Source organism: Protomyctophum bolini (assembly GCF_963924005.1).
Source record: "Protomyctophum bolini genome assembly, chromosome: 21".
Taxonomy (NCBI): Eukaryota; Metazoa; Chordata; class Actinopteri; order Myctophiformes; family Myctophidae; genus Protomyctophum; species Protomyctophum bolini.
Genome location: NC_137882.1, coordinates 7,012,005 through 7,036,964, shown reverse-complemented (window position 1 = coordinate 7,036,964; position 24,960 = coordinate 7,012,005). Strand labels below are relative to the sequence as shown.

General features: G+C 45.5%; 1 protein-coding gene across 5 annotated transcripts in view; it reads left to right on the top strand.

Annotated features, from left to right (window-relative positions):
* The window catches only part of LOC308336760 (piezo-type mechanosensitive ion channel component 2-like), a 67,739-nt gene extending 43,281 nt beyond the window's left edge, over positions 1 to 24,458 (top strand). Inside the window, exons 34-58 of one of the 5 annotated variants that reach the window (XM_080794298.1) lie at positions 19 to 128; positions 438 to 561; positions 817 to 909; positions 2,215 to 2,381; positions 3,040 to 4,097; positions 5,326 to 5,778; positions 6,071 to 6,172; positions 6,396 to 6,552; positions 6,945 to 7,127; positions 7,333 to 7,501; positions 9,724 to 9,820; positions 10,394 to 10,541; positions 12,539 to 12,626; positions 13,068 to 13,194; positions 14,168 to 14,326; positions 14,528 to 14,675; positions 15,029 to 15,217; positions 16,632 to 16,724; positions 18,163 to 18,198; positions 18,648 to 18,781; positions 19,819 to 19,935; positions 20,302 to 20,381; positions 20,537 to 20,747; positions 21,916 to 22,057; positions 22,443 to 24,458. In XM_080794298.1, coding sequence (XP_080650424.1) covers positions 19 to 128; positions 438 to 561; positions 817 to 909; positions 2,215 to 2,381; positions 3,040 to 4,097; positions 5,326 to 5,778; positions 6,071 to 6,172; positions 6,396 to 6,552; positions 6,945 to 7,127; positions 7,333 to 7,501; positions 9,724 to 9,820; positions 10,394 to 10,541; positions 12,539 to 12,626; positions 13,068 to 13,194; positions 14,168 to 14,326; positions 14,528 to 14,675; positions 15,029 to 15,217; positions 16,632 to 16,724; positions 18,163 to 18,198; positions 18,648 to 18,781; positions 19,819 to 19,935; positions 20,302 to 20,381; positions 20,537 to 20,747; positions 21,916 to 22,057; positions 22,443 to 22,553 — 4,496 coding nt within the window. In that variant the 3' untranslated portion in view covers positions 22,554 to 24,458. Of the gene's footprint in view, positions 1 to 18; positions 129 to 437; positions 562 to 816; positions 910 to 2,214; positions 2,382 to 3,039; positions 4,098 to 5,325; positions 5,779 to 6,070; positions 6,173 to 6,395; positions 6,553 to 6,944; positions 7,128 to 7,332; positions 7,502 to 9,723; positions 9,821 to 10,393; positions 10,542 to 12,538; positions 12,627 to 13,067; positions 13,195 to 14,167; positions 14,327 to 14,527; positions 14,676 to 15,028; positions 15,218 to 16,631; positions 16,725 to 16,876; positions 16,913 to 18,079; positions 18,116 to 18,162; positions 18,199 to 18,611; positions 18,782 to 19,818; positions 19,936 to 20,301; positions 20,382 to 20,536; positions 20,748 to 21,915; positions 22,058 to 22,442 lie in introns of those variants that run through there. The other 4 variants (XM_080794296.1, XM_080794297.1, XM_080794295.1 and 1 more) reach the window with 4 other exon arrangements.
* The last annotated feature ends 502 nt before the right edge of the window (positions 24,459 to 24,960 follow it).

Genomic DNA, 24,960 nt, shown 5'->3' with positions numbered 1-24,960 from the left:
TGCGTGCGTGCTCATCAGTGGTACGCAGTGGGAACTACTTCATGTTCGAGACGGACAGCGACGAAGAGGAGAACGAGGAAGAGGAGGAAGTGAAGCGGGCGGAGCCTCCAGAGAAGTCGGCCTTCCAGGTGAGCTCACCAACTCACCGCCACGACACTGGCCTGTTTCCATGGCAACTGGACCCAAACAACAAGAAAATAATTGATCATCATCATCATCATCATCATTTTATTTTTTTATTCTAAAAATGGGTTCATGTCCAAAAGGGGTTCATGTCCTGAATGGGAACTGGCTAGGGGTGTAACGATATAGTAACTGCATCGAAATAAATATTTTAATTGATTGCCTGTCTGTTTTTCTGTCTGTCCATCTGTCTGTGTGTCTGTCTGTCCATCTGTCTGTGTGTCTGTCTGTCCATCTGTCTGTCTGTCTATCAGTTTGTGTATCATGCCTGGATAACAGACTCCAAAACGGCTCTGAGAGCTCGGAACCTGAGACGCAAGACAAGGAGAAAGGAGACGAGGAAAGAGGGCGTGAGCAGCAAAGGAGACATGCGAGGAGGTAAGGAGACTGCCACCGTCGCAAGATTTCTTGCTCAGTGAATTGAATTGGATTGGATTAGATTAGATTAATCACTGTTACTGAACAAACAACATAGCAACGATTACTATCTGAATATAGAGCTTTTTAGAGCTTAAACCTTTTCACACACACACCTAAACAAAACCCATATATCACTTACATTACCTTTGACAGTGTACTGACGACGTAAACCGATATTTTGCAGTGTGTTTAATGGCTCTATTTGTCTCCTAGACACTGGAGTCATTGAAGAGGAGCAGGAGGAGAGAGAGGAGGAGGAGGAGGAAGAGGAGAGACGGGAGGAGGATGAGAGAGACGATGGTCCAGGTGAGTGTGTTCACCACAGCCTTGGTTTGGATGAGAGAGACGATGGTCCAGGTGAGTGTGTTCACCACAGCCTTGGTTTAGGATGAGAGAGACGATGGTCCAGGTGAGTGTGTTCACCACAGCCTTGGTTTGGATGAGAGAGACGATGGTCCAGGTGAGTGTGTTCACCACAGCCTTGGTTTAGGATGAGAGAGACGATGGTCCAGGTGATTGTGTTCACCACAGCCTTGGTTTAGGATGAGAGAGACGATGGTCCAGGTGATTGTGTTCACCACAGCCTTGGTTTAGGATGAGAGAGACGATGGTCCAGGTGATTGTGTTCACCACAGCCTTGGTTTAGGATGAGAGAGACGATGGTCCAGGTGATTGTGTTCACCACAGCCTTGGTTTAGGATGAGAGAGACGATGGTCCAGGTGAGTGTGTTCACCACAGCCTTGGTTTAGGATGAGAGAGACGATGGTCCAGGTGAGTGTGTTCACCACAGCCTTGGTTTAGGATGAGAGAGACGATGGTCCAGGTGAGTGTGTTCACCACAGCCTTGGTTTAGGATGAGAGAGACGATGGTCCAGGTGAGTGTGTTCACCACAGCCTTGGTTTAGGATGAGAGAGACGATGGTCCAGGTGATTGTGTTCACCACAGCCTTGGTTTAGGATGAGAGAGACGATGGTCCAGGTGAGTGTGTTCACCACAGCCTTGGTTTCGTCCACTAATGCTATGACGGAAAACGTTCGTCGACTACACCTTTTTTCACTGAGGAAAACTCAATTAAAACTATAAGCTATGATGACAAAAAAATAATATTCAGAGAATTCCGTCAAATAAAAACTAGACTGAAATTGTAGGGAAATTGTAGCGGAGAAGAGATCCAGTAGAACTAAACTTTCTGTTTGCTTGCGTGCAGGTGTTATTGTGCTCTGAAAATAGCAGATCTACAAGCTTACAACTGTTTGTTTTGGAGAGGTTTTAAGTTCCTTCAGAATATTTATCCCTGTTGCCTTCCAATTGGTCAGTACACACGCATGCACGCTAGGGCTTTAAGCAACTAGTCGACTACTCAACGACTTTAACGACTTATTAAAAAATAACGACTTATTTTTTTTAGGCCTCAAGATCACCAATGTACACAGTTTTTAAACTATTATTAAAAAACAAAACTAGTCAACTAGTAAAAATCACTAGAAGTGAAAGCCCTAATGCACGCACACAACCACTGTTTTCTTTTCTTTTTTCTTATCATTTTTCTTTAATTGTGTGTGTGCGTGTGTGCATGTGTCTGTGTGTGCGTGTCTGTGTGCGCGTATAGACACAGTGCTGAGTCGCGTCTCCAGCGTGTTTAGGTTCTGGGTGGTGTTGTCGTCGGCCGTTCTGGAGTCTGTGACGTCCTGGGTGAACTCTCTGTGTCTGGAGCACACGCACATCTCTACCGTGCTGCGGATCGAACGCACTATGTTGACACAACAGTACAGACAGGTACGCATTAACATCTACACAAACACACACACACACACACACACACACGCACGCATGCACGCACACACGCACCGTCGCAACACACGGTCACACGGTCACGCACGGTCTTCGAGCCTCCTCCGAGCGGGGGCACTTGAGTAGTAATTCTGGCCCTGTGCAAATTCTGACCTGAGATCAGATTCATACGAGGTTTCCACTGGGACACACACTGGTCTGATGAACCCATTCTGACCTGAGATCAGATTCTAAAAAATGTCAGTCGTTCTTCGATTTAAAAAAAAATAGCAGACCTACAAGCTCGTAGCGCGCCACTCGGTGGCGCGCTATGAGCTTGTAGATCTGCTATTTTTCAATAGCTAAAGCATGACATGATGCTAACACCAAAAGGGGTTCCCGTTCTGAATGGGTTAATAGAACAATACAGACAGGTACTAAATCAATAAGCTACAGTACAAGAGGCCGTGGTTTACTGTGCATTTTATCGTAGGGCGTAGGAATCCCGCTCTACGACGAACTCCACTTACCTTTCCAGTTGAGAAAACTCATCATAAATGCTAATGCATCCATGGAGATGGAGTGGAACAGTGAATATTGTAAACAACTTTTTTATAATCTATACCATTGTTGTTGTTGTTAATATATTGCTCATTTTTACCAGGGCAACATACCATCAAGAGAGAGTATCCATGGTTACTACCGACTTCATATGTTGAAGTCATCCAGGGAGGCAGGCTTGGACTACACTACTCTTGAGGCAGAGGGGCAGATGGACTACACTACCCATGAGGCTGATTGGAAGATGGACTACACTACCCATGAGGAAGAGGGCCAAACAGACTACACTACCCATGAGGAAGAGGGCCAAACAGACTACACTACCCATGAGGAAGTGGGCCAAACAGACTACACTACCCATGAGGAAGTGGGCCAAACAGACTACCCTACCCATGAGGAAGAGGGCCAAACAGACTACACTACCCGTGAGGAAGAGGGCCAAAAAGACTACACTACCCATGAAGCAGAGGGGCGGAGGGACTACCCTACCTATGAGGCAGAGGGACAAATTGACTACCCTACCCATGAGGCAGATGGACAGATGGACTACACTTCCCAAGAGACAGATGGACATACCGGTATGTACTACACTACCCATGAGGCAGATGGACAGATGGACTGCTTTACCCATGAGGCAGAGGGCCAAACAGACTACACTACCCATGAAGTCGAGGGGCAGAGGGACTACACTACCCACGAGGCAGAGGGACGGATACATTACGCCACCGAGGGACATACCACGTTTGTAAAAGAGAGAGACGATATCACAGAGACAGGTTCCCCGCAGACCTGTGAAACTGCATTGACTGACATTAGAACTGCATCGACCGATCCTGGGTCAGCAGTAGATGTTCAATCTCAGACAATAGATATTCAGTCAGAGACAATAGAAGCTCAATCAGAGACAATAGAAGCTCAATCGGAGACAATAGACATTCAATCACAGGCAATAGATCTTCAATCTGAGACAATAGAAGTTCCAGACGTCCAATTGGACGTCCTTTCAGACACCGCAGATGTCTCGGGTGAAGACACGTCCCATGCAGATTTCCCAGAATCCCCAGTGTCTAAGACCAGTCAGAGGCCACGCCGCAGACTCTTCAGGATGGACGGAGTGGATTTGTCCTCCTCAACGGAGGGACAACCGAGTAGACCAGAGAGGTGAGACCGTCCGTCAGTTTAGGAGAAATCATGGTTCAGTGGGACTTTAATAAACATAGGAAAACTGTCCATAGGGACTTTAATAAACATAGGAAAACTGTCCACAGGGACTTTAATAAACATAGGAAAACTGTCCATAGGGACTTTAATAAACATAGGAAAACTGTCCACAGGGACTTTAATAAACATAGGAAAACTGTCCATAGGGACTTTAATAAACATAGGAAAACTGTCCACAGGGACTTTAATAAACATAGGAAAACTGTCCATAGGGACTTTAATAAACATAGGAAAACTGTCCATAGGGACTTTAATAAACATAGGAAAACTGTCCATAGGGACTTTAATAAACATAGGAAAACTGTCCATAGGGACTTTAATAAACATAGGAAAACTGTCCATAGGGACTTTAATAAACATAGGAAAACTGTCCATAGGGACTTTAATAAACATAGGAAAACTGTCCATAGGGACTTTAATAAACATAGGAAAACTGTCCATAGGGACTTTAATGAACATAGGAAAACTGTCCATAGGGACTTTAATATACGGGGAAAAAAAGTTCACCTGACTTTAATACAATACAATACAATGAACAGGAAAAACAGGAAGGGTGTGGCTTGCCATACATAACAGATCTACAATCACAATGCATCATGATGATGACAGGGTGTGTAGAGCCCAGGATCACATTAGATGAATGACACAGGGGTGAAAAATGGGTTACAAAATTGTGGGATAAAAGATATATTAAAAAAAACAATGCATCATGACAGCAATAATTAGACCCCGCTGGGGAAAGGTCTTTTTGGAAGGATGTTAATGACGTCTAGAAGTTTTAGAACACGTTCCTGGGGTCTTTATGTGGTTTTAGATATTTTAGATTTCCTCAGTGTCCATGGTGTCATGGACCCTGGGCTCACTTCCTTCCTGGACTACAATTCCCATAATGCTTTGGTTCACTGCTCCTCCTTGTGGATATTGGGAGGGCTGTCTTACTGAGACAACATGTAGTCCAGGAAGTAAGTGAGCTCAGTGTCCATGACATCAGAGACACTGCTAAAATCTAATGTAAAACCACATATTACACACATAAAGACCCCAGGAAAGTGTTTAAACGTCATTAACGTATATCTTTTCCCCAAAAAGTGTCCAATTAAGCCGTCCATTTTTCTGCGTTTTTGTCCAATTTCTGTCTGTCTGTCTGTCTCTCTCTGTCTCTCTGCAGTCAGTGCACGGCTACGTTCTCCCGCCAGGGGACTTCGGACAGCACTAGGGAGGAGTTGAACCAGCAACCTCTTCCTCCTCCTCCCACCTCCTCCTCCCACCCTGGCCCTGAATCATCGCATCACTCACACACACATTACTCAGACACGCATCACTCAGACACACATCACTCACACACGCATCGCTCACACACGCATCACTCACACACGCAGCAGCAGGACCCAGCAGCAGCGGCGGACGGCGGCATGTGGAGCCCGTCGTGCGTGACCCCCTCCTCTCTCCTCTCGTCCCCCCTGCTCCTCCCCCCGTCCTACAGCCTGGCTCTGGGGCTAGATCTGCAAGACCACGGCGGGGACGCCGCCGCCATCGACTTCCTGTCTGAGCCCGCCGCCTCCACTTGCTGCTCGCCCCGGCCCACCCAGGAGCTAACCGCCAGCGAACTACTGAAGAGCAGGTGCGAACATGCACAGTACACACACACACACACACACACACACACACACACACACACACACACACACTTTACAATTTAGGAATTTAGCAGACACTCTCAATCCAGAGCGACTCTCAGTAAGCAAGAACATAAGGTCATCAACATCAAGAAATAGTCATCTAGGATCAGATAAGTAAACCAAGAACCTAATTCAACCTATCATCAATCTAGAAGTAGAACGTCTGTACATTGTGTCATCATCATCATCGTACTTGGACTTGACTGTGATGTCATCTGTGATGTCATCAAACAGGATGTACTATGACGTGGAACTGGAGGAGTCAGATGGTTTCTATGGCAACCAGCCACAGCTGCTACAACTCTGCTATGCCCTCCACAACGTACTTGTTGCTAGGTATGTAATGCTGCTCACTTGCTCCTCGGTTGACAAGGTCATTGTTTGACGTAGTTTTTGTTGCTCAGTAATTCTCTTCTCTTCTCTTCTCTTCTCTTCTCTTCTCTTCTCTTCTCTTCTCTTCTCTTCTCTTCTCTTCTCTTCTCTTCTGTCTCCTCTCCTCTCCTCTCCTCTCCTCTCCTCTCCTCTCCTCTCCTCTCCTCTCCTCTCCTCTCCTCTCCAGATCAGAGTCATTGTGTTATCTGGTGATCATATTGAACCACATGGTGTCATCCAGTTGCATTACGATGGTGCTGCCGGTGTGTGTGTTCCTGTGGGCCATGTTGTCTGTCCCACGGCCCACCAAGACCTTCTGGATGACTGCTATCATTTATACCGAGGTACCACACGTGCACGGCACACACACACACACACACACACACACACACAAGTACACATACCACACATGCACGCATGCATACACACAAGAACACAGTACATGTTCTGGTGTGATGCATTGCGACCGTGCACTGTAGATCTGCTATTGTCACAAGATGTAATAATAAACCAGTGGTTTTCAACCCTTTTCATATCAATTTCTCAGACGCGAGACTTAAACAATTTTGTTGATGAGATTTTGTACACAATTCCATGCTGTATTGAGAGGCAAATGTTGATAAAATATTACAATTATTCTACAGGCTCTAGACTTCTTGTAAATGAAAGGACCACTTTTCAACCTACCTTCATATTATTGGTCCTGACTAATGTTCACTAACGTCCGTCTGTCCAGGCTTCCATCGTGGTGAAGTATTTCTTCCAGTTTGGGTTCTTCCCGTTCAACCAGAACGTGGAGGTGGACCGCTCCAAGCCCTTCCACCCGCCCAACATCCTGGGAGTGGAGAAGAAAGACGGATATGTCTACTACGACCTCATCCAACTGCTGGCCCTGTTCTACCATAGAGCTATACTGAAGGTACAGACGCACACACGCACCCCCACACGCCCTGTGATCTGTTATTTGCGGTGCAACATGCATCTTTAATGAATTCAGCCTAAATGTAAAAATATTTTCTCAAATTCTGCTATAATACTTGTGGGGGCCCACATATGGCCCTCGCAAATACGCACGCCAGAGACATTTTTGACCAGTGAGACTGAGGCTGTGGTTTTTGTTACAGAGCCACGGGCTATGGGACAGGAATGTTGCCATGGAGCCCGACACCCCTCCTCACCATGGTGGGAACCCCTCCTCTGCCCAGCATCAGGACGCCACCACCCATAAAACCTTACAGCAACATCCCAGCAGGCGTGGACGCCTCGGCTCCGCCACCCTGCGTTCACCAGCTGGTAAAAGCCTATCTGACATTCATAAACAAATCAGAACTCCATATTAACGGGGGCCACCGACCCTGAGTTTGATTCCCGCTGTGAGCGCTGGGGGCGTGTTCTCTCCTCTGCGTCATCAGTGCTCATACCCTGGGTGGGGTTGGCCTTTCTGTGTGGAGTTTGCATGTTCTCCCCGTGTCCCCTACGGTAGGTACCCTCACATGTTCTCCCCGTGTCCTCTAGGGTAGGTAGGTACCCTCACATGTTCTCCCCGTGTCCCCTAGGGTAGGTACCCTCACATGTTCTCCCCGTGTCCTCTAGGGTAGGTAGGTACCCTCACATGTTCTCCCCGTGTCCTCTAGGGTAGGTACCTTCACATGTTCCCTCCGTGTCCCCTAGGGTAGGTACCCTCACATGTTCTCTCCGTGTCCCCTACGGTAGGTACCCTCACATGTTCTCCCCGTGTCCTCTAGGGTAGGTACCTTCACATGTTCTCTCCGTGTCCCCTACGGTAGGTACCCTCACATGTTCTCCCCGTGTCCTCTAGGGTAGGTACCTTCACATGTTCCCTCCGTGTCCCCTAGGGTAGGTACCCTCACATGTTCTCCCCGTGTCCCCTAGGGTAGGTAGGTACCCTCACATGTTCTCCCCGTGTCCCCTAGGGTAGGTAGGTACCCTCACATGTTCTCTCCGTGTCCACTAGGGTAGGTACCTTCACATGTTCTCTCCGTGTCCCCTAGGGTAGGTACCTTCACATGTTCTCTCCGTGTCCCCTAGGGTAGGTAGGTACCCTCACATGTTCTCCCCGTGTCCCCTAGGGTAGGTAGGTACCCTCACATGTTCTCCCCGTGTCCCCTAGGGTAGGTAGGTACCTTCACATGTTCTCTCCGTGTCCCCTAGGGTAGGTAGGTACCCTCACATGTTCTCCCCGTGTCCCCTAGGGTAGGTACCTTCACATGTTCTCTCCGTGTCCCCTAGGGTAGGTAGGTACCCTCACATGTTCTCCCCGTGTCCTCTAGGGTAGGTACCTTCACATGTTCCCTCCGTGTCCCCTAGGGTAGGTACCCTCACATGTTCTCCCCGTGTCCTCTAGGGTAGGTACCTTCACATGTTCTCCCCGTGTCCCCTAGGGTAGGTAGGTACCCTCACATGTTCTCCCCGTGTCCTCTAGGGTAGGTACCTTCACATGTTCTCCCCGTGTCCCCTAGGGTAGGTAGGTACCCTCACATGTTCTCCCCGTGTCCTCTAGGGTAGGTACCTTCACATGTTCTCCCCGTGTCCCCTAGGGTAGGTAGGTACCCTCACATGTTCTCCCCGTGTCCTCTAGGGTAGGTACCTTCACATGTTCCCTCCGTGTCCCCTAGGGTAGGTACCCTCACATGTTCTCCCCGTGTCCCCTAGGGTAGGTACCCTCACATGTTCTCCCCGTGTCCCCTAGGGTAGTTACCCTCACAAAAACATGCAGTAATCCTGGTCTCTAACTCTCTATACTGCCTCCCCCTGGCCAGCCGGGGCAGGGCACCTGATGGGAGGGGAAAGGAACTGTTTCATGGAATAACGTGTTCCTTCTACGTGCTACGTCCAACCAGGGAAACTCCCTCCTGTCAGGTGAAAAGAAGCGTCTTGGACTCCTCATGCTTTGAAGGAAGCATGAGGTCAGTCGTTGCTCTCCCCAGGTTGGCAGAGGGATTGTAGCGCCCAGGATTACATTAGACAATTGACACTGGGTGAAAAAAATGGGGTTACAAAATCGTGGGATAAAAACATTTAAAAAAAAAAAGAACTCCATATTAACATACCGGTATTTGTGACTAATCTAGGCCTATAGGCTGGGTTTTTCCCATACATATCCTGCAAAATATAAACGCAGTTCACACCAAGCAGTGCAAGCACGATAACTAAAATGTTAATAAATTGGTTGGTTTTAATTCCACCAACGACACTCACAATAATTGGATCGAAATCTTTATGAATGATAGAAACATTAACATATGCAATCAAACCCCATCAGAAGCGCACCAATATACACACATAGGTCTCCCTCCCCCTTGGGAAGTTTTGTTATAAATAGCAAACGCTACCTCAGGTAGGCTACAACTAGCTCACCTCCTTTCTAAGAGATATAATAAGTGTTGGGCTTTTTTGCCTTTATTGATAGATATACAGTAACTTGACAGTGTTTTGTGTGTGTGTGTGTGTGTGTGTGTGTGTGTGTGTGTGTGTGTGTGTGTGTGTGTGTGTAGGTAGTGTATCTTCTCATAGGAATCTCAGTAAGTCAGATTTACTTCTGGAGAAGCTGAGAGAAACCTTAATCAACATCAAAAACTACACTGTCAGCAGGTAACACACACACACACACACACACACACACACACACACACACACACACACACCGTGAATACATTAACATCTGTGACCAGATTTGATTGAGAGCCTGCCATCGCGCAACCTCCAGCTTTTCAAAATGGAGAAAAACTATTTTTTTAATCCAAAATGAGTTAATAGCACAGGCAGACTCTTCACATACTAGAGCATGTTCATGAAATAAGTGTCAGAGCTGAAATCGACATGTAAATATGAAATAAACACTTAAACATGTAGCTCAGTGTAATGTTAGAGTCCACAGAAGTGAACCTTTCAAGCCTGTTTTCTCAACCCGCTGTTTCTCTGCAAGACACTTACTCTATAAGCCATATCTCCAGAACTGGTGGGTCAAACTGAACAACCAATATGTCCATTTGAAGCTATATACTGCTTTCATATGACAATTCAAAAAAAATCCAATGGCAGTCCCTCAGTAAAATGTAGCCACATTATGAACACTGTGTCCCTCTGGAACTACACAGTTGTAGATTAACACTACGTTTGTAGCTCCATAACTTAACAATAGTGTGCCTGCGTGTGTGTCTCTAGGTGTGTGTTGGCCTACATTCCGGTGTCGGCGTTCTTCAGGGGTCTGATTGGTCCACAGGCGCGGGCGGTGACCGACGTCTACGTGGTCATGTTCCTCTCGGACATCGTCAACTTCATCGTCATCGTCTTTGGGTTCTGGGCCTTTGAGGTGAACACTGCACTACTGTCACTGTTAGTCTGCTGTTAGTCTTTGGGTTCTGGGCCTTTGAGGTGAACACTGCACTACTGTCACTGTTAGTCTGCTGTTAGTCTTTGGGTTCTGGGCCTTTGAGGTGAACACTGCACTACTGTCACTGTTAGTCTTTGGGTTCTGGGCCTTTGAGGTGAACACTGCACTACTGTCACTGTTAGTCTGCTGTTAGTCTTTGGGTTCTGGGCCTTTGGGGTGAACACTGCACTACTGTCACTGTTAGTCTGCTGTTGGTCTTCTGGTTCTGGGCCTTTGAGGTGAACACTGCACTACTGTCACCGTTAGTCTGCTGTTAGTCTTTGGGTTCTGGGTCTATGAGGTGAACACTGCACTACTGTCACTGTTAGTCTGCTGTTAGTCTTTGGGTTCTGGGCCTTTGAGGTGAACACTGCACTACTGTCACTGTTAGTCTGCTGTTAGTCTTTGGGTTCTGGGCCTTTGAGGTGAACACTGTCACTGTTAGTCTGCTGTTAGTCTTTGGGTTCTGGGCCTTTGAGGTGAACACTGCACTACTGTCACTGTTAGTCTGCTGTTATAGTCTTTGGGTTCTGGGCCTTTGAGGTGAACACTGTCACTGTTAGTCTGCTGTTAGTCTTTGGGTTCTGGGCCTTTGAGGTGAACACTGCACTACTGTCACTGTTAGTCTGCTGTTAGTCTTCTGGTTCTGGGCCTTTGAGGTGAACACTGCACTACTGTCACTGTTAGTCTGCTCTTATAGGCTTTGGGTTCTGGGCCTTTGAGGTGAACACTGCACTACTGTCACTGTTAGTCTTTGGGTTCTGGGCCTTTGAGGTGAACACTGCACTACTGTCACTGTTAGTCTGCTGTTAGTCTTCTGGTTCTGGGCCTTTGAGGTGAACACTGCACTACTGTCACTGTTAGTCTGCTGTTATAGTCTTTGGGTTCTGGGCCTTTGAGGTGAACACTGCACTACTGTCACTGTTAGTCTTTGGGTTCTGGGCCTTTGAGGTGAACACTGCACTACTGTCACTGTTAGTCTGCTGTTAGTCTTTGGGTTCTGGGCCTTTGAGGTGAACACTGCACTACTGTCACTGTTAGTCTGCTGTTAGTCTTCTGGTTCTGGGCCTTTGAGGTGAACACTGCACTACTGTCACTGTTAGTCTGCTGTTAGTCTTCTGGTTCTGGGCCTTTGAGGTGAACACTGCACTACTGTCACTGTTAGTCTGCTGTTAGTCTTTGGGTTCTGGGCCTTTGAGGTGAACACTGCACTACTGTCACTGCTGTTATTGTGCTCAACGTCAATGTACCAATTACTTTTTTTAGGGGCATTTCGAACCACGGACCACCATTTGATGAGATTTAGCCTCTCAGACCCAAAACTTTGAACATGTTGTTGTCCTTGTATAAGATTTTATAATTATCAAAATAGCATCTCTTCTACAGTACATTCTCTAATAGTGTAGACTTCTTGTAAATTAACTGACGCAGACCTTTAACAATGAACAATTATTTAACTCTTGAGAGTGTAAGATTTTCGCTCTTATGAGTTAAAGATATAATAAGTGTCCATTTGGTTAACAACTCTCCATCATTTAACTGGGGACCACCTGGAACCCACTCAAGGACCACTGGTGGTCCCCGGACCACTGGTTGAAAACTACTGCTCTATTATATAGGTTTTTTCGAGGAAACAATGTGATTGGTTGAAGTAGCTATTTAGCCATGCTTTATACGAGCATGATGGAACACCTAATCAAAACATAAACATCAGCTGTGCTGTTCTGAGTGTTCTCCCACAGCGGAGTCGACTGGGTTGTTTTCTTGGGACATTTTTGGTCGTAGTGGCTACATCTATCATTAAAACATGTATTTTTTTGTTTGTTTGTTTTTTAGAGAGTATCTTAGTTATAATGACATTGAGTTGAGTTGACAGTGACAATATTCAGATTAAAATTCTTGTGTTATTATAATGTCACTTCCTGTTCTTGCCACAGAAACACTCAGCGGCCGCTGACATAAGTGCCTCTCTGTCAGAGGACCAGGTTCCTGAAGCCTTCCTGGCCATGGTGCTGATCCACTTTGGTACTGTCTGTCTGTCTGTCCGTCTGTCTGTCTGTCTGTCCGTCTGTCTGTCTGTCCGTCTGTCTGTCTGTCTGTCTGTCTGTCTGTCTGTCTGTCTGTCTGTCTGTCTGTCTGTCTGTCTGTCTGTCTGTCTGTCGGTCTATCTGTCTGTCTGCATGTGATTGACAGGTGTATATTTGATTGATTGATTGATTGATTTATTGTTTGACAGCTACTGTGGTGATTGACAGGTATATGTGTGTGTGATTGACTGACAGGTACCATGGTGATTGACAGGTATATGTGTGTGTGATTGACTGACAGGTACCATGGTGATTGACAGGTATATGTGTGTGTGATTGACTGACAGGTACCATGGTGATTGACAGGTATATGTGTGTGTGATTGACTGACAGGTACCATGGTGATTGACAGGTATATGTGTGTGTGATTGACTGACAGGTACCATGGTGATTGACAGGGCGTTGTATCTCAGGAAGACGGTGGTGGGGAAGCTGATCTTTCAGATCATCCTGGTGTTTGGGATTCACTTCTGGCTGTTCTTCATTCTGCCTACTGTAACGGAGAGGTAACACACACACACACACACACACACACACACACACACACACACACACACACACACCAAATCAAACTTAGCCAATTCTTCCGTATAGGTTTAACGAACCCATTCTGGGCGGGAACCCATTCTACTGGTGTTTTAAGCTTATGCATTAGCTATTGAAAATAGCAGAGAGATGTAGACTGTAGATCTGCTATTTTTTAATCCTGAAAATGTGTCGCAAATCTTTGAATATATTCTTTCAGAGCGAACGTTTTTAACTCAAATCTTTGCTTCTGGGGGAGTCTCTGGAACAACATATTTTCACATGGGGGACGCGGCCAAATGCAGATAATCTTTGGGTATCCTGGGCATGAAATATTGAGAACCACTGATACTGATACTGAAACTCTTTAAAAAATATATTGACGTCAGGCCTAAATGGGTTAAAATGCTTGTGTGTCCTAGTCGCTTTTTGGGGGGGATTGTTTTCATAGACCCGGTTGCTTTTTCTTTCTCTCGAAAAATCTATCGGCACTGCTGTATCCACAGTATCCATGTAATGAGCCTGTATTATCGCTACGATCAAACATGTAGACATTTAGAATTTTTTAGTTTTTAGTCGCAGAGTTCTCAGCCTTTGTTTGGCTTCAGTTCACCTATTCCGGTTTTCTAAATCCAAGTGTCCCCTTTACCAAGTCCGATATTTAGAAAATATCGATCGTACTGTAAATAGTCAAGTTTTGACGTCAATATGTTCAAAATACAAAGTATTGCTTCATACTCAATAACATGCAGCTTTGCTTTACATTTAATTTAGCTCTTTACAGATCAGAAGTTACAAGTAAAGTTTGTTAATGTTTCGTAAATTAAACAGAACAATATTATACATTTTTCCATTTTCTACTTTCTCTCACTTGCCTGCTCTCTCTCTCTCTCTCTGTCTCTCTCTCTCTCTCTCTCTCTCTCTCTCTCTCTCTCTCTCTCCCTCTCTCTGCAGGCGTTTTAACCATAACGCGGTGGCTCAGCTGTGGTATTTTGTGAAGTGTGTGTACTTTGGTCTGTCGGCGTACCAGATCCGCTGTGGTTATCCCACCAGAGTGCTGGGAAACTTCCTCACCAAGAGTTACAATTACCTCAACCTGTTCCTGTTCCAAGGGTACACGCACATTTCATTTCATTTCTTACAGTTAAAAAAAAAAAGATATATATATATATATATATATATATATATATATATATATATATATATATATATATATATATGATCTGTGCAATGTGCATGCGTGTGTGTGTGTGTGTGTGTGTGTGTGTGTGTGTGTGTGTGCGTCCGTGCGTCCGTGCGTGCGTGCATGTGTAGGTTCCGCATGGTGCCGTTCCTCACAGAGCTCCGAGCAGTGATGGACTGGGTGTGGACAGACACCACTCTGTCTCTGTCCTCTTGGATCTGTGTGGAAGACATCTACGCTCACATCTTCACTCTCAAGTGCTGGAGGGAGTCAGAGAGGGTAGGTCTGTGTGTGTGTGTGTGTGAGTGTGAGTGTGAGTGTGAGTGTGAGTGTGTTTCCACACCTAAGCGCAACACGGCCGACAGCCGCGGACAGAAGAAGCTGTCCGCAGCTTCTTTTCCGAGTTTTTAGACAGCTGGTGGATGGAAAAGAAGACAGCGTTTCCGGGAATCTGGCCATCGCGGCAGTCTTCCACGGAGGTGGAGCTTAATTTCCATCCACCAGCTGTCTAAAAACCTGGAAAAGTAGCTGTCCGACAGCCGAAAACGTCTCTTTAGTAAGTCTGGCAGCACCTAGTGAGTGAGTGAGTGAGTGAGTGCGTTTAATGAGTGTGTGTAATGTGTGTGGATCAGAGGTATCCTCAGCCCAGGGGGCAGAAGAAGAAGGTGGTGGTGAAGTATGGCATGGGAGGACTCATCGTTCTGCTGCTGATCTGCATCGTGTGGTTTCCTCTGCTCTTCATGTCTCTGGTCAAATCGGTGGCCGGAGTCATCAACAAACCCCTCGACGTCTCGCTGACCATCACCATGGGAGGCTTCCAGGTATGACCCTTCCTTGACCTCTGACCTTTAGGGGCCCTATTTTCGCCCATGGCCTTACCCCTTATCCCTAAACGCGTCTAGATTGGCTATTTTTTTAGAATGCTTTCGTGCTTTTTACCTTTATTGATAGATAAAGGTAGACAGGAAACGTGGAGAGAGATGGGGGTCCGTCAGGGTCGGGACTCGAACCAACGACAGACTGTCACGCTGGACTACCAGCCATAGATTGAACCAACGACAGACTGTCATGCTGGACTACAATTTACAATTTAGGCATTTAGCAGACGCTCTTAATCCAGAGCGATTTACATTAAGCAAGAACAAAAGCATGGGAATACATCACATAAAAACATTCATCACTACCAGCCATAGATTGAACCAACGACAGACTGTCATGCTGGACTACCAGCCATAGATTGAACCAACGACAGACTGTCATGCTGGACTACCAGCCATAGATTGAACCAACGACAGACTGTCATGCTGGACTACCAGCCATAGATTGGACCAACGACAGACTGTCATGCTGGACTACCAGCCATAGATTGAACCAACGACAGACTGTCATGCTGGACTACCAGCCATAGATTGAACCAACGACAGACTGTCATGCTGGACTACCAGCCATAGATTGAACCAACGACAGACTGTCATGCTGGACTACCAGCCATAGATTGAACCAACGACAGACTGTCATGCTGGACTACCAGCCATAGATTGAACCAACGACAGACTGTCATGCTGGACTACCAGCCATAGATCGAACCAACGACAGACTGTCATGCTGGACTACCAGCCATAGATTGAACCAACGACAGACTGTCATGCTGGACTACCAGCCATAGATTGAACCAACGACAGACTGTCATGCTGGACTACCAGCCATAGATTGAACCAACGACAGACTGTCATGCTGGACTACCAGCCATAGATTGAACCAACGACAGACTGTCATGCTGGACTACCAGCCATAGATTGAACCAACGACAGACTGTCATGCTGGACTACCAGCCATAGATTGAACCAACGACAGACTGTCATGCTGGACTACCAGCCATAGATTGGACCAACGACAGACTGTCATGCTGGACTACCAGCCATAGATTGAACCAACGACAGACTGTCATGCTGGACTACCAGCCATAGATTGGACCAACGACAGACTGTCATGCTGGACTACCAGCCATAGATTGGCTATTTGAACTTTTCAAGAATGCTTTCTAATTGAGCTTTTTCTATTATTTTGTGGAAAGACGTGAGATGACACATTCTGAACAGAACCGGTAGACGACCACATTTGCATTATTACATTTGCAGCACTTATGACTGATACTTACAAGCCCTGACCGCCATCCTATAATACTAATAATCATCATCATCGTCATAATCATAATAATAATGGTATGAATTTCAGCCTATCTTCACAATGAGCGCTCAGCAGAACCAACTGAAGGACCTCACAGAGGAAGACTATCGCTCTTTCATGGATCGATTCAGCTACACTCCCGTAAGTACAACTGTCACAACTGTATTATACACTACGCTCATGTGTAAGTAGTAAGTACCACTACTGCCACCTTCTTGTGTATTTACGGTTACAGTTTCTGGAGGCCTATACAGTAGAGAGCAGTGACGATGTGTTTTTAAACAGTTAAACAGACTGCGCTACAGTTCCTGGAGGCCTACAGTAACCATGTGTTTCTAAACGGACTGCGTTACAGTTCCTGGAGGCCTACAGTAACGATGTGTATCTAAACAGACTGCGTTAGAGTTCCTGGAGGCCTACAGTAACCATGTGTATCTAAACAGCATGCGCTACAGTTCCTGGAGGCCTACAGTAACCATGTGTTTCTAAACAGACTGCGTTACAGTTCCTGGAGGCCTACAGTAACCATGTGTTTCTAAACGGACTGCGTTACAGTTCCTGGAGGCCTACAGTAACGATGTGTTTCTAAACAGACTGCGTTAGGGGCACGGTGGCACAGTTGGTAGTGCTGTCGCCTCACAGCTAGAAGGTCCTGGGTTCGATTCCAGCTCGGGACGCTGTGGGTGCTGGCGGCGTGTTTCCTCCTCCACGTCATCAGTGCCCATACCCGAAGGCGGGGTTGGCGAAAGGGCCTTTCTGTGTGGAGTTTGCATGTTCTCCCCGTGTCCCCTATAGGGTAGATACCCTCACAAAAAACATGCAGTAATCCTGGTCACTAAACTGCCTCCCCCTGGCCAGCCGGGGCGCCTGATGGAGGGGAAAGGAACTGGTTGGAATAACGTGTTCCTTCCACGCGCTACGTCCAACCAGGGAAACTCCCCCCTGTCAGGTGTAAAGGAGCAACTTGGACACTCGGGCATGAAGGAAGCATGAGTTCAAGTCCGTTGCTCTCCCCTTGTCTCCCAAATATGGGGACTAGGTTGGTGGAGGGTGTGTAGAGCCCAGGATCACATTAGATGATTGACACAGGGGTGAAAAATGGGTTACAAAATCGTGGGATAAAAAATATATTTTAAAAATAAACAGACTGCGTTACAGTTCCTGGAGGCCTACAGTAACGATGTGTTTCTAAACAGCATGCGCTACAGTTCCTGGAGGCCTACAGTAACCATGTGTTTCTAAACAGCATGCGCTACAGTTCCTGGAGGCCTACAGTAACCATGTGTTTCTAAACAGCATGCGCTACAGTTCCTGGAGGCCTACAGTAACGATGTGTTTCTAAACAGCATGCGTTACAGTTCCTGGAGGCCTACAGTAACGATGTGTTTCTAAAAAGCATGCGTTACAGTTCCTGGAGGCCTACAGTAACGATGTGTTTCTAAACAGCATGCGCTACAGTTCCTGGAGGCCTACAGTAACGATGTGTTTCTAAACAGCATGCGCTACAGTTCCTGGAGGCCTACAGTAACGATGTGTTTCTAAACAGCATGCGCTACAGTAACGATGTGTTTCTAAACAGCATGCGCTACAGTTCCTGGAGGCCTACAGTAACGATGTGTTTCTAAACAGCATGCGCTACAGTTCCTGGAGGCCTACAGTAACGATGTGTTTCTAAACAGCATGCGCTACAGTTCCTGGAGGCCTACAGTAACGATGTGTTTCTAAACAGCATGCGCTACAGTAACGATGTGTTTCTAAACAGCATGCGCTACAGTTCCTGGAGGCCTACAGTAACGATGTGTTTCTAAACAGCATGCGCTACAGTTCCTGGAGGCCTACAGTAACGATGTGTTTCTAAACAGCATGCGCTACAGTTCCTGGAGGCCTACAGTAACGATGTGTTTCTATAAACAGCATGCGCTACAGTTCCTGGAGGCCTACAGTACAGTAACGATGTGTTTCTGAACAGCATGCGTTACAGTTCCTGGAGGCCTACAGTCAGTACAGTAACGATGTGTTTCTGAACAGCATGCGTTACAGTTCCTGGAGGCCTACAGTAACGAGGACGTGACCGTGGCAGAGCTGCAGGGGTCCAGTAACTCTCTGTGGACCATCAGTCCTCCCAGCAGGACGTACCTCACTCAGGTGCTCAGTCTGGAGGAACACTTCCCTGTCACCGTGTCCTGGACAATCCAGAGGTAACATCTGACAATATATATACAGTGTGTGTGTGTGTGTGTGCGTGCGTGCATGCATGCATGCGAGGTGCATCGAAGGGTTTAGGGCAGGGGGGCAGTCAGACGGATATTTTGTGAAGCCACTAAGGAAATGAAAGTTCATATAATGGCCTGTTGTGGCGCTGTCACTGGACCCAGAAAAACCCATAGCCCCATAGAAGTCCATGTATTTTGGCCCAACTTCACCTGACTGTATTACCTTAATAAACATGGTCATGAATACTTTTTGCTTCCAGTCACTAGTTTAAAGTCTAATTTCTAATGTCATAATATTCTTTTTGGAAAATTATGGTCCCATTTATAAAAAAAATGACCATAAAGTCGCGCATGTTCTGAGGGGCGTGGCTACCGTTACAGTCTATGAACGGGATCCCCCACCCACTCGAGTCAAAATAATTTGTCCATATTTTTTACAGTCTATGGTTTAGGGTTAAAGTGGATGAATCTTTTTTGGTGCAAAACATAATGACAGTGTGGAGGGAGGCACGGAGTAACCTGACGCTGCCAGATCCAAGAAGCTTGCTACACAAATTTGTTTCACAGCTTATTGGGATCTGGGATCTCGGAAGCAAATTCGATGACGGGGCTGTTCCTTTTTTTCAAGATACTTGGTAGATGATTGGATGGGACCGTCTGTCTATCACCGTGTGGGGGCGTGCAAACACAACCAATCATATTGACGTGTCCATATAGCTTCACATCCGGTTTCGCACATATCCCGCCCTTAGCTCACGCTGATTGGTTCGGTGCGGAGCGGATCGGTGTTGGCTCAACTCCCTGAGAGATCCCAGATGGTTGCTGTGTTGGGGAACATGGTTACCCAATACCGCCCCCATCTGGCAGCGTCAGGTTAGGCATGGAGAGCAAGTAGAGAAATCAGAAGGTAAAGAAAAAAACATGACAAGGAGAGGCAAAAGTTGCATTATGAATTATTGTTCTCTCTCTGTGTGTGTGTGTGTGTGTGTGTGTGTGTGTGTGTGTGTGTGTGTGTGTGTTAGGAATTTGAGTCTCGGAGCGAAGGCGGAGGTTGCGTCCGACAAACATGTGACTTATCTGGACGACCAAACGAGACGTGATCTGATTGGTCTGCTGAACGGAACCAGACGAGACCCTGTGTAAGAGAGAGAGAGAGAGAGAGAGAGAGGGAGAGAGGGAGAGAGGGAGAGAGAGGTAGGGGCGAGTGGGGGGGGGGGGCAGAAGTAGGTAGATCGATCGATGGAGAGGAAGAAATTAAGGAAAAACTATTCTGACCCGAGAGAGAGAGAGACATACATAGACAAAGTGTGTAAATCACAGATAAGAAAGAGACATAACCGCAATAGAATACAATTATAATTTTGTGTGGAGATTAATCAGTGGTGTGTGTGTGTGTGTGTGTGTGTGCGTGTGCGTGTGTGTGTGTGTGTGTGTGTGTGTGTGTGTGTGTGTGTGTGTGTGTGTGTGTGTGTGTGTGTGTGTGCGTGTGCGTGTGCGTGGGCCAGTGTGATAGAACAGGTATTTCCATGCTATCTTCGTGCTCCAAGTGACTCCAATGCCAAACCCATACATCAACTTTACACAGGTATACACACACACACACACACACACACACACACACACAGCACAACAGCACATCAACTTGTCATTTACGCTATAATAATACACTATAATATAGGCTATTATATATATATATATTTATATTATAACACGATAATATTTTTTCAACGATCCAATCAGAGGACAGGTATAATGACATTCTCCTGGCGTTGGAGCGATCAACCAATCACACCGGAGAGATCCAGGAGTGGTGGATTGTGGACCAACCGGTGGACAGCATCGTCCAGCTGAGTGACACCGCTGTGATTGACGGGCGAGAGGCGGGGCTTCAACTCTTCGTGTTCAGCGATAAAGTTTCACCGCCGAGTCTGGGCTTCCTGGCGGGATACGGGTAAATAAATACAATCTAAAAACAATTATATAACATATTTAGAATGATCTTGTCTTTATGGTGGTTGCATCAACTATACCAGTGGTTCCCAAACCCCCATTTAATGGCATTTCTATCTCTGGGACCCCCAATTTATATTGTACTCTGAGAGTGTACAAAGGGATTTATATTGTACTCTGAGAGTGTACAAAGGGATTTATATTGTACTCTGAGAGTGTACAAAGGGATTTATATTGTACTCTGAGAGTGTACAAAGGGTACATTTGGTTCCAAACTATCATTTAGCTAGACATCTAGACATCCCTGTCCTGTCACAGTAGCTCACACGTATTGCCACATTTTCACCTGAAAATTGGTGAAATTTTGCTATTTCTGTGACAGTTTTCTTCAAAACTCACACATAATTTGCTCACGCACACTCTCTCTCTGGGGCCATGTTGTAATCACGATGATTTCATTACATATTACGTTGTGCTGTTTTTATTGTGATGTGCATCTCCCCTGGGCCTGCCATGTGATTGAATATTCCATTCTGATCGGCTACGATTGCCTTCCAAAGTGTTCAGGAGGGGCCCAATTAAATCCTGAACACATGCAGCATCTGTCCACCCATTGTCTGCAACTGCTAATTCGGAGCAAGGTCCCATCTGAATTGTTACACACATGAAGCCTTGCATGCATTTTCTTTTTTGCATTCCTAAGCCAATCAATTGATTGTCTCCGGTGTGTAATTGATCGCAAATAAGTACTTTTTTGGGTGAACTACCACCTTTAACACTTCAAATGGCCTCGATGACCAGTGTCAGATGAGTGCAACATAGGATTTTTATCATGAACGCAACATCTAATCATCGCTAAATTGGAGCACAGCTACTAAACCTCTTTAATTTTTTTGCTATATGGGGCCACTACAAAGTCTTCACAGTCTGTCGTACAAACTCTATTTCCCCCCCCTGCAGCTTCCTCGTGTCCACCCGGCCTGGAGGGGATCTGTACCCCAAGGAGCGTGGTTTTCAAATGAGACATGCTTTCAAACTCCCTTTAGTATCATGGGTCTGTGTGCATGTTGGCTATCATGTTGTTATTGTATTGTCTCCGTGTCTCTCCCTTTAGTATCATGGGTCTGTATCATGTTGTTATTGTATTGTCTCCGTGTCTCTCCCTTTAGTATCATGGGTCTGTATGCGTCGGTGGTCTTGGTCATTGGGAAGTTTGTCCGAGAATTCTTCAGCGGAATCAGTCACTCCATCATGTTTGAAGAACTTCCCAACGTCGACCGCATCCTCAAACTGTGCACTGACATATTCCTGGTACAAAATACGCACGCACGCACGCACGCACACGCACGCACACACACACACGTACGCACTCACACACACACACGTACGCACTCACACACACACACACACACACACACACACACACACACACACACACACACACACACACACACCTCTATGATGTACTCAAATTGGTGTTTGTTGTCCAAGAACCTACTGTATCAACCGTTGTGCTCCAACGTTCTATCATCTGCAATATTAGCACAAATAGCCCGGCCAAAACGACGCTAAACCTGGACCCACTTGCAATATCCTCACGGCCCAGTACAGTAGTGTGCTCCAACTCAACTGGTTGAGAAATTATATATCACAAATTATGTATTTAATTCATTTGTTTTGTTTTTTTCTTCCTCAGGTTAGAGAAACGGGTGAATTGGAACTGGAGGAAGAACTGTATGCCAAACTGATCTTCCTGTATCGTTCTCCAGAGACCATGATCAAATGGACCCGACACAAAATACACTGACCGCCGTCTACAGTGCATGTTCTACGTCCATGATCAAATGGACTGGCATCATCTCTAGGTTCTACAGCATATCCACATGTCCTCTGTACATCTCATAGATAGATAGATATTACATATCAGCTCAATTCAGTGGGAGGAAAACTGGACATTCTAGACTACTCGAGTGAGTGTGTAAGCAGGTCAGAGTGGCGTCTGTCTAGGTCGAGGGTGTCCGTGGCCTTTTCAATGCAGTGGTCAGTCACTGAGGTCAGATGGGTGGGCCGCCATGCATTTTCAGACCATGTTTATTTCCTTTTCGGGAAAGCATCTGTGTCATTTTAGATGTTGCTGTTATATGTAACGAACAATGCAGCACCCCCGCGCTGGGATCGAACCCATGACCCCACGGCTCACCATGCAGTCTGGCCAACAATAACCCACTGTGCCAAAGAGAGTTTAGCAGGAAAATCCCAATGGATTCTCATTCCATTCGATCGATGCATTCGAATCCAAGCACGAGCGGAGAAAATGTTGGCTTTCCATGCGGGAGAACCAGGTTTTAATCCTGGTTGTTATAGCAACATACATTTTTTTAAATAAAAATGTTACGATTTTAGAAGGCGTTTTTAGAATCAGTCTTTTTCTTTTAATAATCAATCAATCAATGTTGATCCAATGACTTGGATCAATGGAACTAACGCAGTATACTTTTATGTTCTTATTTATTGGCATCACTTTTTAATATTAATGTTAAATTGTCATTGCAATCTTAGTGTTTTTTTTGCCAATTATTTGCGGACCCATTTGTAATACCTTCATGGCTATGAAGGTCTCTGGCCGACCGGCCCACAGGTTGAGAACCAGGGTGCTAGACTGCGCTAGGGAGATGGATAGCTCTGAGGTGGAGCACAAGTTGCACAACACAGTACTTTACTTTCCTGCACAACTTAGTTAGCCAAGCCTAAGTATGCTGCTCATACACGGAGTTGCCGGTGCCTGGGATCGAACCTAGAACCTATAGCAGGGGTCTTACTTTTTTTTTCGAGAGAGATGAAGCAGGGACCCCCTACTCCATATTGTATAAAATTGTGTTGCAGATGAGTTTTTTTCAGAGATTTCATAAAATTGCTTCATAGACTTGTTTGACACATTATCTTTTCTATTAATGCCGGTATACTGGATTCATGTCAATGTATATTTTCAGACATTTTAAACCCTCAATCAGTTAGTCTGCTTGACTGTCAGATTTGTCCATGGTCTGCTCCTTTTCCCTCTACACACCAACCCGCCGAACATAGCCGATCTACAAGCCCAACAATGCCTCGCAGCGCAAGGCCTTGTGAGCATATAGCTCGACTAATGTCCCCATCACACAAATATTTGGTGGGCCCACTGTAGTTACTCTGAGGACCCCTTGGTGGTCCCAGACCCCCCTATTGAAGACCCCTGGCCTACAGTATAGGGTTTTGTGTTTTTGTTTGCTTTGTACAGTATCTCCTTTGTGCTGTGCTCTTATTTGTTGTGATGTAATGCTCAGGGATTACATGAGTTCCATTACTTAACATGAGTTACAGTGTGTATGTTATTGCATTAAATACAATACTTGACATTCGTTACATTAGATTAGTCACATTACTGTACATTAGTTATTACATTTCTCTTTCAGTGAAAGCTTTTTTTTCTTTCCATAATGATACATACAGTATTCAATGTCTTAATCTTCTAATATGTTGATGTACTGTATTGTTACTGTTGCCATGTTTACTGTTATCACAGACAGATGTGAGTGACCGTCCTCATTCATTTAATTAGTTAATGTAATGTGAAGGTTGATTACTTGAAGAGTGAAATACAAAAAAAATGATAATGTGAATAAATAAAACCATAAATAAAACCATACATGATAATGTGAATAAATGAAACAATTAAAAACATACTGAACGTGACAATGTGAATAAATATCACTGTTTACTTTAAACTGGACTGTCGGATCAAACTGTATGACGACTAAACGGAACATCTTGTAGTTCTAAACCGGAACTTTTCAGGAAATGTAAAGAAATCCAATGTGGTTATAATTTTGTCACAATAAGCTCCTGTTAATACTTTGCTCAATATTTATAAAACCCTCACACAGACTTTTCCACTTTGACACTCATAATGTTTCTAATATTTACAATTTAGGCATTTAGCAGACGCTCTTAATCCAGAGCGATTTACATTAACCCATTGAGACCTGGAACGCATCTGTGTCACCTTTATAGCTCTTAACCACTTTAACCAATTATTTTAACTTTATTTAAACTTTAACTTTAGCTATTTTTGAAAAAAATCTGTGAATATATGTGCCGCAAATATTTGAATTTTATATTCTTTCACAGCGAACGTTTTTAACTCAAATCTTTGCTTCTGGGGTGAAGAGGGTCCC